At 38.7% G+C, this 15,169-nt stretch overlaps 1 protein-coding gene across 7 annotated transcripts in view; it reads right to left on the bottom strand.

Moving 5' to 3' along the window:
• The window catches only part of LOC134793125 (serine/threonine-protein kinase tousled-like 2), a 46,695-nt gene that overhangs the window by 27,638 nt on the left and 3,888 nt on the right, over positions 1 to 15,169 (bottom strand). Inside the window, exon 1 of one of the 7 annotated variants that reach the window (XM_063764674.1) lies at positions 8,962 to 9,468. The exons of 5 other annotated variants lie outside the window; for them this stretch is intronic. In XM_063764674.1, the coding sequence (XP_063620744.1) occupies positions 8,962 to 9,034 (73 nt within the window). In that variant the 5' untranslated portion in view covers positions 9,035 to 9,468. Of the gene's footprint in view, positions 1 to 8,961; positions 9,469 to 15,169 lie in introns of those variants that run through there. One more of the 7 variants, XM_063764677.1, reaches the window with a different exon arrangement.

The raw sequence follows: 15,169 nt of genomic DNA, 5'->3' as shown, positions 1-15,169 counted from the left end.
TTCTCACATCTTAATGATTAACTTAATGTTTAAACTAAATGTATGCTGTGATTGCCTTAAGTGGGGGATCAATAATAAATGTGCTCTTTTACTTATAGTATATAAATTGTATCTTCTGTTGGTGATCCTAATAAACAAATAAACAAAAAAAATAATCTCTTCTCCGCTCAGCCGAATTACAAAAGGAAATGCAGCCTGCACCTAAGATGAGTTGGGACATTTGCGTACCACAGTAAGTAAAGTAATGTCTTCTATAAGGTAAGAGGTACTACCGCAAGTCAGGTAGAGAAAGTTCTAATACTTGTATTCCCTACCCTAACTTATCCCAGCCTTGTATTTTTAAATCAATACTTATCGTAGTCCCTGAAGACACGTATAGAAACTTATATAGAAAGCTGTTGACATACTTATTAAGTATGTATAGGAGAACCGGTAAATGCAATTACTGGTACATAGGTACTTTGCCTCTCTACTATTATCTTAATCACAGGCGTAGAACTGGTGCAAACCCCACAAAGATGGCATGACATGTATATGGTACTAAGTATATTTAAGCCATCTGCTTAAAAAATGCCTTGTTTTTTGAATTATTCAAATAAGGCGGGTTGCGTCATTCACAATCAGACATCCTCGAAGGCAGCAGTCATCCTATTAAAAACTGTCAATCTCGTCATACAAACAAATAAAAATCACTATTACCAACAACAATTAAACGCTAGTATAATTTTAACGAACTACGTCTGATACATCTTATGAAAATAAAAGTGTTCTATTACTTCTATTCTATGATGACATTGACAGATATGTACTTAGTTCGGACACTTAGATAATTGGCCCTTTAGAATCTCAATTAAAAATTTGAAACCGAAGATCTTAACTTTTACAAATTATTAATTTACAAAAAAGATGAAATAAGCAAACAGTAACCCCCTTATTCATAAACGCGCTACAACCTTTTAATTAACTAATAATCGTTTGTCTTTGTCTGTCATTTTGACTTATGTATTCGTTAGAAAGGGATAAAACATAATTTAACTAAATCAGGCCCGTAAAATTTTATGAATAAGGGGGTTAGTATCTAAACTGCATTTAGCCTGTTTCACCAATTTGTCCATTAACCAAGGAGAATAAACTTTCTTTGCCTGAGAATATGCCATTTTCATGTGTGTTCTGAGTGTGTATTAATTGTGTAGTGTCAAAAGTGTGTCAAACGGTTTAGAGTTAGACCAGGCGTGTCACACTCCGCGATTTCGTCGCTTTGCTACAGGTAGCTAAAAGTGCATCCGTTCGGCCCCAATTTTGGGGTTTGCCATAAGCCGCGCGTGGCGCTGTCGCCACCTAGCGGCCATATCTGTGCTGATCGTAACAGACGCGTTTTGTTAGAGAGTGAGTCTTCTGTACTTAGTACTATTATTTATTCTGTGGTTAGACCAAGACAAGTCTGCAACGATTTTGATAGCACAGGCAGTGCAATTGTTATTTTAAACATCAAACTTCTATGAAATTATGACGTATAAATAACACTTGCACTGCGTATGCTATCAAAATAGTTGCAGACTTTTCTTGGTCTAACTCTAACAAGACGGAAAATTCATTAATCATGAAAAAAACGTTACATTTGATAATGAAAATCCATTACAAATCGCTTGCGTAGTTAGGTAGTGGTAGTGCGTAAATAAGTTGACATTAAACTGATGCGAAATTTGATAATAAAAATTAATGAGATCATTTTATGCAGATATAAAAGAGTTAACTAACGAGAGGAAATGACCAACTCGGCATTTATAAGATGATTGTGATAGTGCTACTCAATGTAGTCTGAGCTTTTAACGTTAAAAATAACAAACTTAAATTAATTAAGATAAAAATTAGATTGGCAATTACATTTCAATGACAAAATGAACGTGTAAATCGGACTATCATGCTGTTAGCGTATTCCGCGCTGGCAATAAAATTAACACTATAATTTATTAAAGCTGACACGGAGGCCGATAACTCGTTAAACCAACTCGGCAGGCTTAACCGCATCAGAGCTACAATGTTTTCACAAAATAATCATTGTTTTCGCACTTTAACGGCAGTTTTGCGTTAAACAATCGAATTGATTGTGTTGAGCGCAAATGGAATTCCGTAAACGATCGCAAATGAACACAGACACTGATCACAGTTATCACTTCAGCTCTGGGTGACCAAAGTGTTATGGAAAATCCGACTAGTAAAAACATACTTATCTACTGTTTGTATAAAACTGACCGATAAGCAAAGTAAGTTTAAGACAAGAAAACGTTCCTTCCAAGCTGAGGTGAATTAAGAAATCATTCTCTAAAAATCAACAAATCGTCGTTGTGCTTTCCAAACCTGATATGTGTTCGATTTTAATAACAAATACACACTTAACATTAATTGGAATTTTCATCGATAACGAAGGTTTTTTTTATTTGCTGTTGATTTTTTGTTTTTGTTCAACTTCGATAAATGCGTAATTTCCTCTGAACTTTTCCTCTGTTACGAAATCGTATGGTATTTTCGTAACTTAACGGGAACCTACACTTGTTTGGAACACAATGAGATTTTCTATATTCCGCCCGAAGGAGTAGGTCTTCAAACTGACTAATTAATCATTATTACCAATACCGAAAAAAGATTCGACAACAAATTAAAAATCGGGTCTAAAATCCTGACAAATTTGCTTAGCTTTTGTTGCTATGGCTATGTATATGTTGTATATATTCAATGAATGAAATAAAAAAGGTAAATTAACGTGTCATAATATATAGGCTGTGGGCGTCAATTTGGAACTTCTAGCTTAGGTTAGGACGAAGGCAGTAACGTTGGTACTAAACCTATGCTCAAAGCGGTCCAATGCAAATATTTTGCGATATACCTAGTACGTGAATTGTAATAAATAATACTACCTATTGTATTGTTAGAAAAGTCACCTTTCTTCATAGTGATATAACGGTCTCGTTTTCGTGCACTGTGTAAACTATGTATACTTAATTATTAATTACTAATAAGATTTCTACAGTAACTAACTGCACTCACCTTACCTGGAGGTGTTTATCTACATTATAACCTTATATTATACTTCATGTTTGTAGTTTTTTAGCGCTGTACGTAAGTTGACAATAGCGATAACGTGTCAACAACTACTAAAATGCATTGAGTGATTACGTAATGTTTAGCATATTCTGAAAGGTTATTTATAAGGTTGTGTATTCCGTCATACAGAAATGACTTTATAAAAACATTATGTTATACCTATTATATGCGAAAATATAAATAAAGGTAACAACGAGCGAAATTATTTTCCTAACGTTAAAATCAATGAAAATGGTTTGAAATTAAGTTCCTGAATATATGTTCAGAAGATATTGACTTTAGGGTCGCGTTTGGTATTGAAATTAATATTTTGAGGTCTTTTCTGTTCTGTCTAATTTACAAGTGAAAAAAAGCTTGTAAAATACAAATCAGTCGAAAAATCTTCTGCTCCTTTGTCGATACAACCGATGTTAGCGGCTATAATGAACGAATTCTTATATTTTAGGTGTGTTAGTGAAATAATGTAAAGAAAGAATTGCGAATGCGGGTCGCGGGCGGAGGGGCCGGGGTTTTGGCGCAGTATCTGGAGCAGACAGTCGAGTTGAGAGTTAGGTAGGTACCTACGATTATGTAGGTATACGTATGTATATGTTCAATGTACATATCGATCGCCTCCCCGGGCCACTCGCCACTATGATCTCACCTCCATCCCCCCCGCCCCGCATCCCTCAGAAGCCTATGCCCTAGCCAACAACGAATGACTGTCGTCGACGAGTAGGTACTGCTTCTACGCTTTTCACGGGATATGACGCCTTTATTCTCAACAAAAACGAGGATAAAACACAAAGCATTTGATCAGACGTGGGTGTTTTTGTATAATATAATGATGTTTATGTTAATTAATTGTGCTGCAAATAATCGTTTCGAAAAGCACACATCAAACCCGATATGTACTAGTGGCTCTGTGAGCTGTAGGCCTCGCGAGCATTGCTTAAACGTTTGGCTCCGCCATTTTGAAAAAAAATAATTAAAAGCGAAATCTACAATAAAATTATATTTATTAACACATTCACTGTCCCAATCTGAATTGTTAAAACCTTACGGCTTTGTAATAGAGGCTTGCCGTGATCCATATACGGGGCACGGACAGTGAACGTGTTAATTATCTAATCATCAAACCCGCTGACACAATTTCACGAGTATAGGTTGAGAATTGCGGACTGTAAAGGCGAACATCCGGACATACGAAAGCATTTTTGCTTCAGCTGAAACGGAGACCTCCGCTAACGCTCGGTCAATAAAAGCAGCATATGTATTTAAATACTACCTACCTACCTATCCTATCAAATCTACAAGACAACATTTTTGTACTATTCATGTTTATTTCCTATGCCAAATTTCGCAACCAGATTACCAGTTCACCGGACGATATCAGCCTGTCAGTTGTTCGGAACTGTCACATTTTGCGTTTAACTGACAGGCCTATATCGTCCGGCGAACTGGTAATCTGTGGGCCCCTTTAAACCTGTCCGTGTTGTCGGTGAACCTAATCTAGTGATCACCTATAACTTGCCCTATTACCTACTATCTTAAAGCTTTTCCGCTTACATCCTTTGGGAGTCATGGATCTGTGTTATTGGCAACCAAATCACAAACATTAACGTAGGCCCTGGTTTTTACAATAGCAACAGCCATTTGACCTTTGAACACGGAGGAAAAACATGATTATTAGGATGAGTCCGGTTTCCTCGCGATATTTTCCTTCACAGAAGAGCAACTCATATTTATATATTTTTTGTACTCTACTACACAAAATATAAACAATAATGTACAAATGGAGGACTTAATGCCATATGGCATTCTCTACCTCAGTCTACTGGGCCAAACAGAGATACTATATTTATACACGATTGGTGCGGAGAAAAAGTTTATTGAATTACTTTCATTAAAACGAAAACTTTACTTATACACATACATAAATAATATAGATGTAAACTCGCACATAAAGTATATACATCCATAACAGACTTCAAAAGTGACCCAGGAGACAACTATAGTAATATTGAATTACTAAAATTGAAGTTTACAGTCATATTTGTACAAAATATATGTATGATAATAAATTTGAAAAATTTCCAGTTCAAGTGCATTGTATTGTAACATGCTTAAATAGTCCTGCGGGCTCAGCACGGTTCCATTTTTATCGACTATCACTATGCGCGTCCCTTTCGCACTTACATACTTGTTAGAACGTGACAGGCATGGTGACAAGGGATAAAAACGCGACCGTGCTAAGCCGCCTGGATAGCATAATACGTATTCAGTTCAGACTGTATGCACAGCACGAGGCATGTAGCGCAAATTTGACAAGTAAGAAACCCGACTGTAGTGAAATCAATACGTTGGTTTATGGCGCAGGTTTTATAGCTAGCGTTTACTTCGAGACGGTGCCGACATTGAGCGGCACAAGGGAAAACAAACACTTTTCTAATTTTCTTAGGGATGTATTCATGGACGTCATTTTTGAGAGTTTAGATGCTACGATGAATAGTAGTTTGTGTTACAAGGAATCAAATTGATATATTTCCGTCAAGGGCGTACATTGAATCCTGAATGAAGCGATGGATTCTAAAGTAGAATCCTGAGCGTAATGAGGGTTTCAAGTGTTAACGCCCAAGACGAAATAATTTTGATACCATGTAACACATAGTGCTTTTCACATCAACTATGAGGAAATTGTTAGTTCCAAAATATGTATTATTTGACCAAAAAAAAAATAGTATGCAAGAAAGAAAAAATCGTGTCCTAGAACAGAAAAGTACAACTTTGATCCCTCCTAGCAGGGAAGAAAAGTGCCACTTTTGATCCCTCCTAGCGGGGAAGAAAAAGCCCTTTTTCGAATAGGTGATGTGAAAAACTATCTTATTCTTATTTTTATTTCAAAAGTAAAAGTTTTAAAACGATTTTCAATCAGCTACGTATCACCACCAAGATCGAATGCTAAAATGGTGATCCAAGACCTATTTCAAAACTCCAAATTTTCCATACTATAAAATTTTAACAAACTAATTACTAATTACAGATGGTTTAGTGCAACCGCCGCAAAATCTTTATTAAAGCAAGCCAACTTTGCATCGACTTGGAACAAAGTGAGGTTATAAACGTCACTTTTTCGTACAAATTTGACATGAATAATTTGATTGACGTCATTGACGACCGGTCTGGCCTAGTGGGTAGTGACCCTGCCTATGAAGCCGATGGTCCCGGGTTCGAATCCTGGTAAGGGCATTTATTTGATACAGATATTTGTTCCTGAGTCATGGTTGTTTTCTATGTATTTAAGTATTTATATATTATATATATCGTTGTCTGAGTACCCACAACACAAGCCTTCTTGAGCTTACCGTGGGGCTTAGTCAATTTGTGTAAGAATGTCCCCATAATATTTATTATTTATTATTACTTGTATCTCCTTAGATATCACGGGCCTATAAATCCCGGTCTTTTGATAGGCTTGCGTGGGGATATAGATTATTATATATTTATTATTTATTATTATTATTTATTAATAATGACATGACCACACTTTGTCGTTGCAAATGCCATGAAGAGTTTAATAAGCTTGGTTGGTCCGACTCTACCCACTGAACTTTACTTTTCGACGAATATGGTAACTTATTTTATGGACGAGATCCCTTATAGCAGTGGTTCCTAACTTCCTAACCTTTTCAGTTCGGTCACCCCTGTGACTAACTAGGGAACCTGATTTTACCCCTCCTCCCAATGGTAATAAAAAATAAAATTTGCACGTTTGTTGTATAGTTATATTAGGTTATCTTATTACCCCCGTAAAATACCAGTTTTACCCCCACGGGGGTAATTACCCCCAGGTTAGGAACCACTGCCTTATAGGGATAAGTTCGCCTTTGTACCTTTATTTCTGTAAATTTTATGTAAATCTGTGTTGTGTACAATAAAGTTATTACTATACTACTACTACTTATTGTTACTCTATGAGGTAAGTAAACAAGCAGTGTCCGCCAAGTATGGAAACAAGTTACATATTCAAAATATAAATCAGATTACTTGAGAAATAAAATAACATAAACCCATTGTTTAAAGCAGATCTAACACGCTACTAATGTTAATAGGCATCTCAAGTAAAGTCTTTACTGGGATGTATTACCGTGGTATTTATGATTTCAAGCGCAGCTATAAATTTCCAAAGTTCAGTATTTATCGAACACGAGCATCAAGAGAACTATAAATACCAAAAACTCTCTTCAAACTACTTAAGTTGTTTTAAATTACTCTTACAATAGCGATAATAATAACAATGCAAGAGTGGATGAGATCACGATGCATTAAAGGACGACCGATACGATACCCAGGTAGACATTTTCCGATAACTAACAAAAAATACGTAGGCAGGTCATAATCTAACGACATGAATGGAGTACACAGACCGAAGTCGTGGGCAAACCGAGTTTGTACATTATTCTGAATGACTTAAGTACCTACATGTATGATTTTTGATGTACATATTTTAAAATTAGATAGTAAATTGTGACGTTCCACGGTTCCACGGGTAAAGGTACCTTTTGGCGGTCGGCGCCTACGCTGTTATTAACGACCCTTCAATACTAGTACAACCTGTATAGTACAAATAGCAGAATAAGCAACCAATTGTCACTTACCACCTAAGACACTATTGTACCTACTTATTCTTTGCAAATAAATACTTACTTACTTACTTACTAATAAGGTGCTACGCGACGCGACGTAAGCGCCAACTATCATAAGGTACCTTTACCCGTGGACGTCACAATTCACTCGTCACTTCTCTATTGTCGACAACGTATGTATTATTTATTGGCATGTTCGTCGTTTAAAAGTTTTATAACCCTCGGTTGTAACATTTGTTAACCCTAATTAAGTACGTGTGGTATTTTGAGTTCTGGGCCAACGAGATGTTTTGCATGATTTAACTTTAATTATATATTAAAACAATGAGGCTAGATCAAAAAATCATGTAAGAAATAAAGCACTAAAAAAGTAATTAGTAAGCAGGAGTACATACTACATCATTATTAAGGATGGTTAATGGAGAGCTGTAAGCACTAATCATGAATGTTTAACGAACTGCACTCTCTCATGCTAAGCTGGTGTAAATAGGGCATAACGGAGGGAAACGCACAATCAGGTGGCAGTTGCCAACTACTACTTTAGGCCTTTCTCTACAACTGTATTTTTTATCTGTTATTAAACTTATTAATATCATGTAAACAAACATAAAAGTCCACACCCAGAAACTTTCCTTTACCAGTCGGATATCCAAATGTTTGCCACTAACATTAGATTTTATTTTGATATTAAAGGAAAATTGGAAAATTCACCGCTTCCAGCAAGACTCGACCTTTTGGAAAACCGGTTATAGTACCTTTTCAATTAAATAAACTACAAAGCTAAAGATCCGTCAAATACCTGATCACTCAAAAGGATATTTAATTATTAAAAATCTGTTAAATAATGACTACTGCGACGTATTAGTATCAAGTTATGCCTGTCATGATATCTAATAACATAACAAACGGTGTATAAGTGCCGTGTCAGACGGAACAGCTGATCGCGAGTATATGTTTATTCGGATGGAACCAGCGTATCGCTCGCCGTTCACACACACGTATCAATGCACGCCCATCAATAAAAGGTTATGCTTTCTATGCAATTGATGTTTAGGGTCTGATTAGAAGGCTAAAGTTGGAAACAAGCAACGCGCGCATGGTGTTTATGTGACGGTGTGCGGTGTAGTGTAGGCGTGTGTGACGCGTGGTGTTGTGTTTGTGTTATGGTGACGCGTGCTGGTTAGGCGAGTGACAGCAGCAGGCAGACGGACCGCGGCCGTCCACCGAAACCCACCCTTGCAGCGGGAGTTGCGGCGGCCGCGCTCGCTCGGACGATCGTTCATCGTGAACGCCTCCTTGAAATGCATCTTCCAACACCTCTCCGCACCGCATCCACATTCACGTGTAGCATCGGCACGCCAAAACACAATCCGCTCACTGTCACCAACACCCGTCCGATAAACAAGTAGCGACTACCCGTCAACCGCCGTGATCCGCTCTGGTTACGTTTCCCGGAACGAGGCGCATTTTCATTTTTCGAACACCGGCGACGAGCGAACAAAACGTTTGATAGGCGCGAACCGACGGTCGACCTCGGGCGCGGACTGGCGCGCGATGCGAACGGCCGTCGCCGCCTCCGCGCGAGACCGGACCTCGCGTCTCGGGGCGAGGATGCGGGAATCGGCTTCGGCGCAATACCCGTCACGAAAATAATAGGAACAGCGAGTGCACCTCAGAGTGGCTCGGAGGCGCGACGCGACGCGGTCGGTGCGAGTGAGACGCGGATAAACACCAGACTGTTTACTTACGGCGCTCGAGCGCGGGGTGCGACGGGCGGGGGGCCGCCTGCAATCCGCGCGCTGCAATTACTGCCTGTAGCCGCTGACGATTACATCCTAACTCCCATCACAATTAAATAATAATACAAACCCAACCAGTGATCCCTCATCCTCAACCCAAAATAACACTCAAGTATTTGCAGTCTCTACGTTCATGAAATTCACGAAACAGGAAGACCTACTTTTTCGTTCCCAAATATTTCAGTCCAATTACTATATTTTATTTTTAACACAATGTTCTATTTCCAACTGAAACTGTTGCTAGATTTCGTTATAAGTGCCTATAGTTTTTGCATAACGAAGTAAAGTAGCAATAACTTTCAGCAGGCAACTTTCAGGGTCACCGCTTATTTGCAAATTTTTAACAGAGGTTACGTAAATTTGAACGGTGTCTTTAAATTGATCGTTTTAATTAGACTTGAGGGGTATCACTGTCAATAATAATAGGTGGAGAGTTAGGTAGTGGGGGTATTGTTTTACATGTAGAGCATGGATTCGGTCGGAGCAGGTTGACGATCAATCGTCGAGCAGAGCTCTGCACCGGGCGGTGGTGACTGCATTCCAACACCCCGCCCGCTCGCGAGCCCTCACCCCCCGTCCTTCCGGAGCCGTCACGTGACGCGGCGATTAGCCGCCGAGTGCGCCACCGCGACCGAAATAGAGCGCACACACTACATCACACATCTCGTTCACCTCCACTAAACCATGCTAAACTCTCTCCGTTTTTTCTGACAGTCGGCCCGGCGTGTGAACGCAACGCAGCCGTATCCAGAGAACCTCGCTAATGACCACATTCTAAGCGATTGTTAACCTAACGATATTATAACGACACACAACCCGCTTCAATGCTATCCTAAACTTTCATCAGAGACATTTTTGAATGTTAAAGTATGTAGATCTGAGCAGGTAATTCGTCTACATAACTGTATCAAAGTATCACCTTTAGGTAGAGCCTTATGTAGAGACGAGGCATACATAACAGTTATATTAACAGACTTGAAGAAACAAATTGAACAAAGCGTGGGAGTATCTGACGAGACCAATATGGCACGAGCAAAGGACTTATTGCGGAATTGTACCAGTCAACGTGTAAGCCCCATTGTAAAGTTGCCAATTAAGAGCTGTCAATTGTTGATGAGCTACTTAAAAGATCAATCTATCAGCACGAGTATAATACAAGGTTTGCCTTCATGGCTCGTTAAGTGACAAAATACAAGTCGAGTTAGCTGAAAAATAATAATGCCTTATTTCAGTTAGCAAGGGCGGTTTCAGTTTAATAAATAATTCGAATATTTTCACAGTCCGACAAATTTAGTACGAGTGGTCTGTAAATTGTCGGAAATCACGCAGGGCTACCGCATTTAACAACAAGAAAAAGACGACACGATCAATACAGGCTGCAAAATGTACACGTGATCGCGTCACTATATAACTTCCTCCCACCACCCCGCTCACCCCCTAAACACTCAGCTCCTCCCTCGACCCGATGTCGACACTAAAGGATTTTTCTACCCCTCCTTTCCCAGCTTGTTAGAAACATCACTTCGCCTACATTATTATCATCTCGATTTGTTTACTACGCCTAAGTTTCTCTTAAATACGACGATTAACTAAGATTTGCCGAGCCATTCCCGTACCCGTTTACATTTTTGCAGTAGCGAGATGACAAAAAAACGCGTCGTCAAACCAGTTCCCTCGGGCGAATGTTGAGCCCATTGCCGCGGCGGCGACTATAGGGCCGCCTTGGCCGCCTCATTTCTGCTAACGCACGGTCGTCAATACTGCCTGCCTTTCAAAACCACATCTACCTACCTAGGAATATGCCGGTACAGAAAACTTAACATGCTTTCATGCTCGTAATCCCGGCATAGCCCAATTGCCAGGCAACTAATCGTCGACTACAGACTACAGGTATTATGCTTCAATATATAGGCGTCAGTCAGTCGGTAGTCTTGAGTAAAGCTTTAACTCGAAGCCGCAAATAATATTAGCACTTAACTTATAGTTACTGATCTCTTTGCAATCATGTACACTCCTAGCTATGGCGAGTGCGGGCGTGGTGAGGTAACCGCAAAGTGGAAATAAGGAAACTTGATTACTTAAAGAAAAGTCGATTGTAGAGGCGTGGTTTAGTCGAGATGTCGGGATCATTAGCGTGGCTCTTGAATAAGTGAGGCAAGGGTGGGTGAGGTGAGGCTACCACCACAAAGGGTTGCGAATTGCGATCCGGCGCGTTCGATCGATAGCGTCCGCGAAAAATGCCGCAGCCACCGCACATCTCCTGTTCGAGGGCGAGTCCAGAAACAAAACCGGATTGTGTAACCAACAGCCGTATAATCGACGCTCGCAAACTCCGATAAATTATCATTCGTTTCAAACAGCGATCGGGTACAATTTCCCTTCATACCGTTAGATTGCGACGTTAGCATCGTATTGAACGCACTCATTATGATGCATGTAGACTTTCTATTGCTAAGTCAACCTCGCTGGTACAGTTTCTCTGTAGTGCGGACGACTTTTTCAATTTGCTGGATGAAAAAGTGGTGCATCGAGTGGTTAGAATTGGTGGTGGCAGCGATGCGCCGCGTATTTGCAGCGGATGCAGCGAAATGAACATGAACAGTTCGTTGACCTCGAGCGGGCCGGGTTTCACTCGACTCGTAGAGCAGCGCCCAGTTCTGCATAGCGCCAGCGCAATCCACAATGCGAATCAATTGCCTGAACGCACATACTTAGTACGTAAACGTGGCAACAACGCAGCGCTGTCCATGGCTAGCCGCACTATTGGACACCTCGGCTCGGCCCGCCGGCCAGTTCTAATATAAACACTATCTACACATTCTTAGTAAGCCACTGACATCGACTGGAAATACGCTGGAACCAAATAAGACGAGATTCATACGCCGCTCTAGCTTTTGATATATCCTTTGAATTCGATTTAATTATATACCTACATTTGTTATAACTAAATTTTGTGTAATATAACTGAATTATCTTAAAATCTTAATCAGTTATACTCGTATGATATAATTTAATATCTAAACATTACATCATAAATGGTTTCAATTCTTTCAATACTGTTCAATGAATCTTTTCAAAACGCATGAAAGACAATCGTCCATTTTTTTCTGGTTTGGTTAGTGAGACTTAAAGTAATTATAATTAGTCATCGAATACAAGAAAGAACATTAACATTACTTACTTCGCTTCGCTTCCCTTCCCCAAAACATAACAAAAAATCATAAGTATATGTGACGTCCCACGGTCAAAGGTACCTTATGGCGGGTATGGAGTTATGCATACCCCAGTAATCTACAATAAATAAGCTATCGATAACACAAAAGATCAACCTTCTAGGTTGCGTAGTTACAGAGATATGATTTTTTGAAAATAATGTTGTGAAATGAGCAACTTTACGATAGAGAAGTTTTAAGTTTAGCCGCCTAAAAAACTATGTTCCTGAAGTAAGTTACATAGTTGACTACAAATAATAATGCCTTATATATCTGAGATTAAAAAAATATTGCGACTTGTTCTGTAATGCAAATAGAAACTTTTGATATCGACTGATTTATGTGTATACTAACCAATCTCTTGAAAATAAAGTTTTATTTCATTTTCACGATTCATTGCAATGAGCTCTCAAGATTTAAATTTTATCTATTAGAAAACGACACTGACAGACAGTTTAAGCAAAAAACAATACCGATTTAGAGGTGAAAATGTATTTTCTGACTTTTTCATATAAAATCACAAAATTGAATATTTTTACTTTTAATGTGACACACAATCAATTTTTCTGAGCACATATGAAAGAAATTCTGTCATTCAAATGAAATAAATCCTAAAACCCCAACTAAATACTATATTTAACCCCTTATGCCACTTTAAACTTACATAACAATAACAGTATTTGCTCCATACATTTACGAAAAGGTACCTTATGGAAATAAATCTAATAATACATCACTACAAAATATCAATCATATTATAGTTTATCTTTTATGAATAGAAAATATTAATTTACATTAAACTGCCCCCAATTTAATTAGTTCTTCGTCATAATAATCTTAAAAAAGACCAATAATTTGTATGTAATGAAAAGGTACCTTGTGGTCAAGTTACATGATGAGGCATGATGATGATGGAACAGTTAGGATAAACTAATAATATTTTGGGGTTAAGATGGTATAAATCGTCTTTTTCTTATCAATAATATATTTCGGTTGCTATTGAAGATAAGAGGCATTGAGGTTCAATGACCTCAGATATTCCATAAGGTAATGCGTCGGGTATTGGCATTTTTCAGCAAACCAATGGCTGATTTACTGCATGCGACCAAACCAAATGAAGATTATTCTAGTTAAGAAAGACTTGACGAGAGTAGCTTTGGTATAATAGCAGTCTACTTGGATTTGTGATGTCGGTCTATGTACGGTTATAATATTTGCGAGGCGCCCCAACCAGAACTGAAATTATCAAATTAGTTTTGCAGAATGCTAATACAGTTCTCTACCAAACTTCTTTTCCCGTATTGACTAGTTTTTTTGGGAATTTTCAATCTTTTTTCCATAAGGTACCTTTTCTACTAAACTCTGAGACGACATTACTAGGCTTATAACTAACTTATAACAAAAATAAAAACAGGTAAACAAACGTTACGCATTAAGGTTTCAGATCACACAATAAAAAAAAAATTGAGCATTTTTTCACCTCTTTACAAAACATTTAATATCTCCGAAACTAGAAACCCTCATAAGGTACCTTTTCCCGTGGAACGTCACATATATTTTGAAGATAGATGTAACTCTGCTAAGCGCCAATTATTCACAATAAATTTGCGCCTTCGCCAAACGACAAAATGTATCCAATCCAGCAAATAGAAACTGCAAAACCCCAAAAAAATCTCTCTATATCTGTCAAAAATCGCTGTATTTTTCCAGCATCTCAAAACCGTAAAACGTGGCGCGTAAAATATATTCTGTGTTTATTGGAATGATTATCAAAAGACTAAGAGGTGGGCAAGGGAACGGGACGGGTGCCGACTCCGGCATCGATCCATGTCTTATGTACTTACGCGCTTTACATACATGCCGCCCGCGCTATGTGGAGATTCAACCGCGATGCGATGCGTCAACCGATGCACATGCACCGCGCCACCGACTTATACGTACGGCTATTGAGCCAATCTCTTTATAAGTAGCGCTACCCTAACCTTGAAACGATGACCTTTTCGAAACAAGTTAATATTACGCGTGTCATTTCACTACAATAAAGGGGATAAGAGGTATGAGTGAGCAGACTTTTTCATTTTCATTTGAGTCATCGTGACGCTTAAATTGGATTTCTATTTTTTTATAAAAACATACTTGTTTCAAGTCAAGATTCAAGTTAACTTTCTCGTCCTCTTACACTTTACCCTCTGTCGCCTCCGTGTATACCGCAAATTTATTAGTACGAGTGAGAAGGAGCACACCCGCGCCGGCCGTGAGAGATTATCCCGGTCGCCGCTGGGGGAATAGATTGGAGGCACAAGTAGGTATGAATTGGGCTCTGCTTAATCGAAATACACACAAGTTCGGCCCCTTTAGTAACACCCCGCGGGCCTTGTCAGAACTATAATTAATTTAGTAGACGGATCTTATTCATATCATATTAGGCGAT

This window comes from Cydia splendana, chromosome 8 (assembly GCF_910591565.1).
Source record: "Cydia splendana chromosome 8, ilCydSple1.2, whole genome shotgun sequence".
Taxonomy (NCBI): Eukaryota; Metazoa; Arthropoda; class Insecta; order Lepidoptera; family Tortricidae; genus Cydia; species Cydia splendana.
The sequence above is the reverse complement of the archived record's forward strand: the minus strand, read 5'-3'. Positions and strand labels throughout refer to the sequence as shown.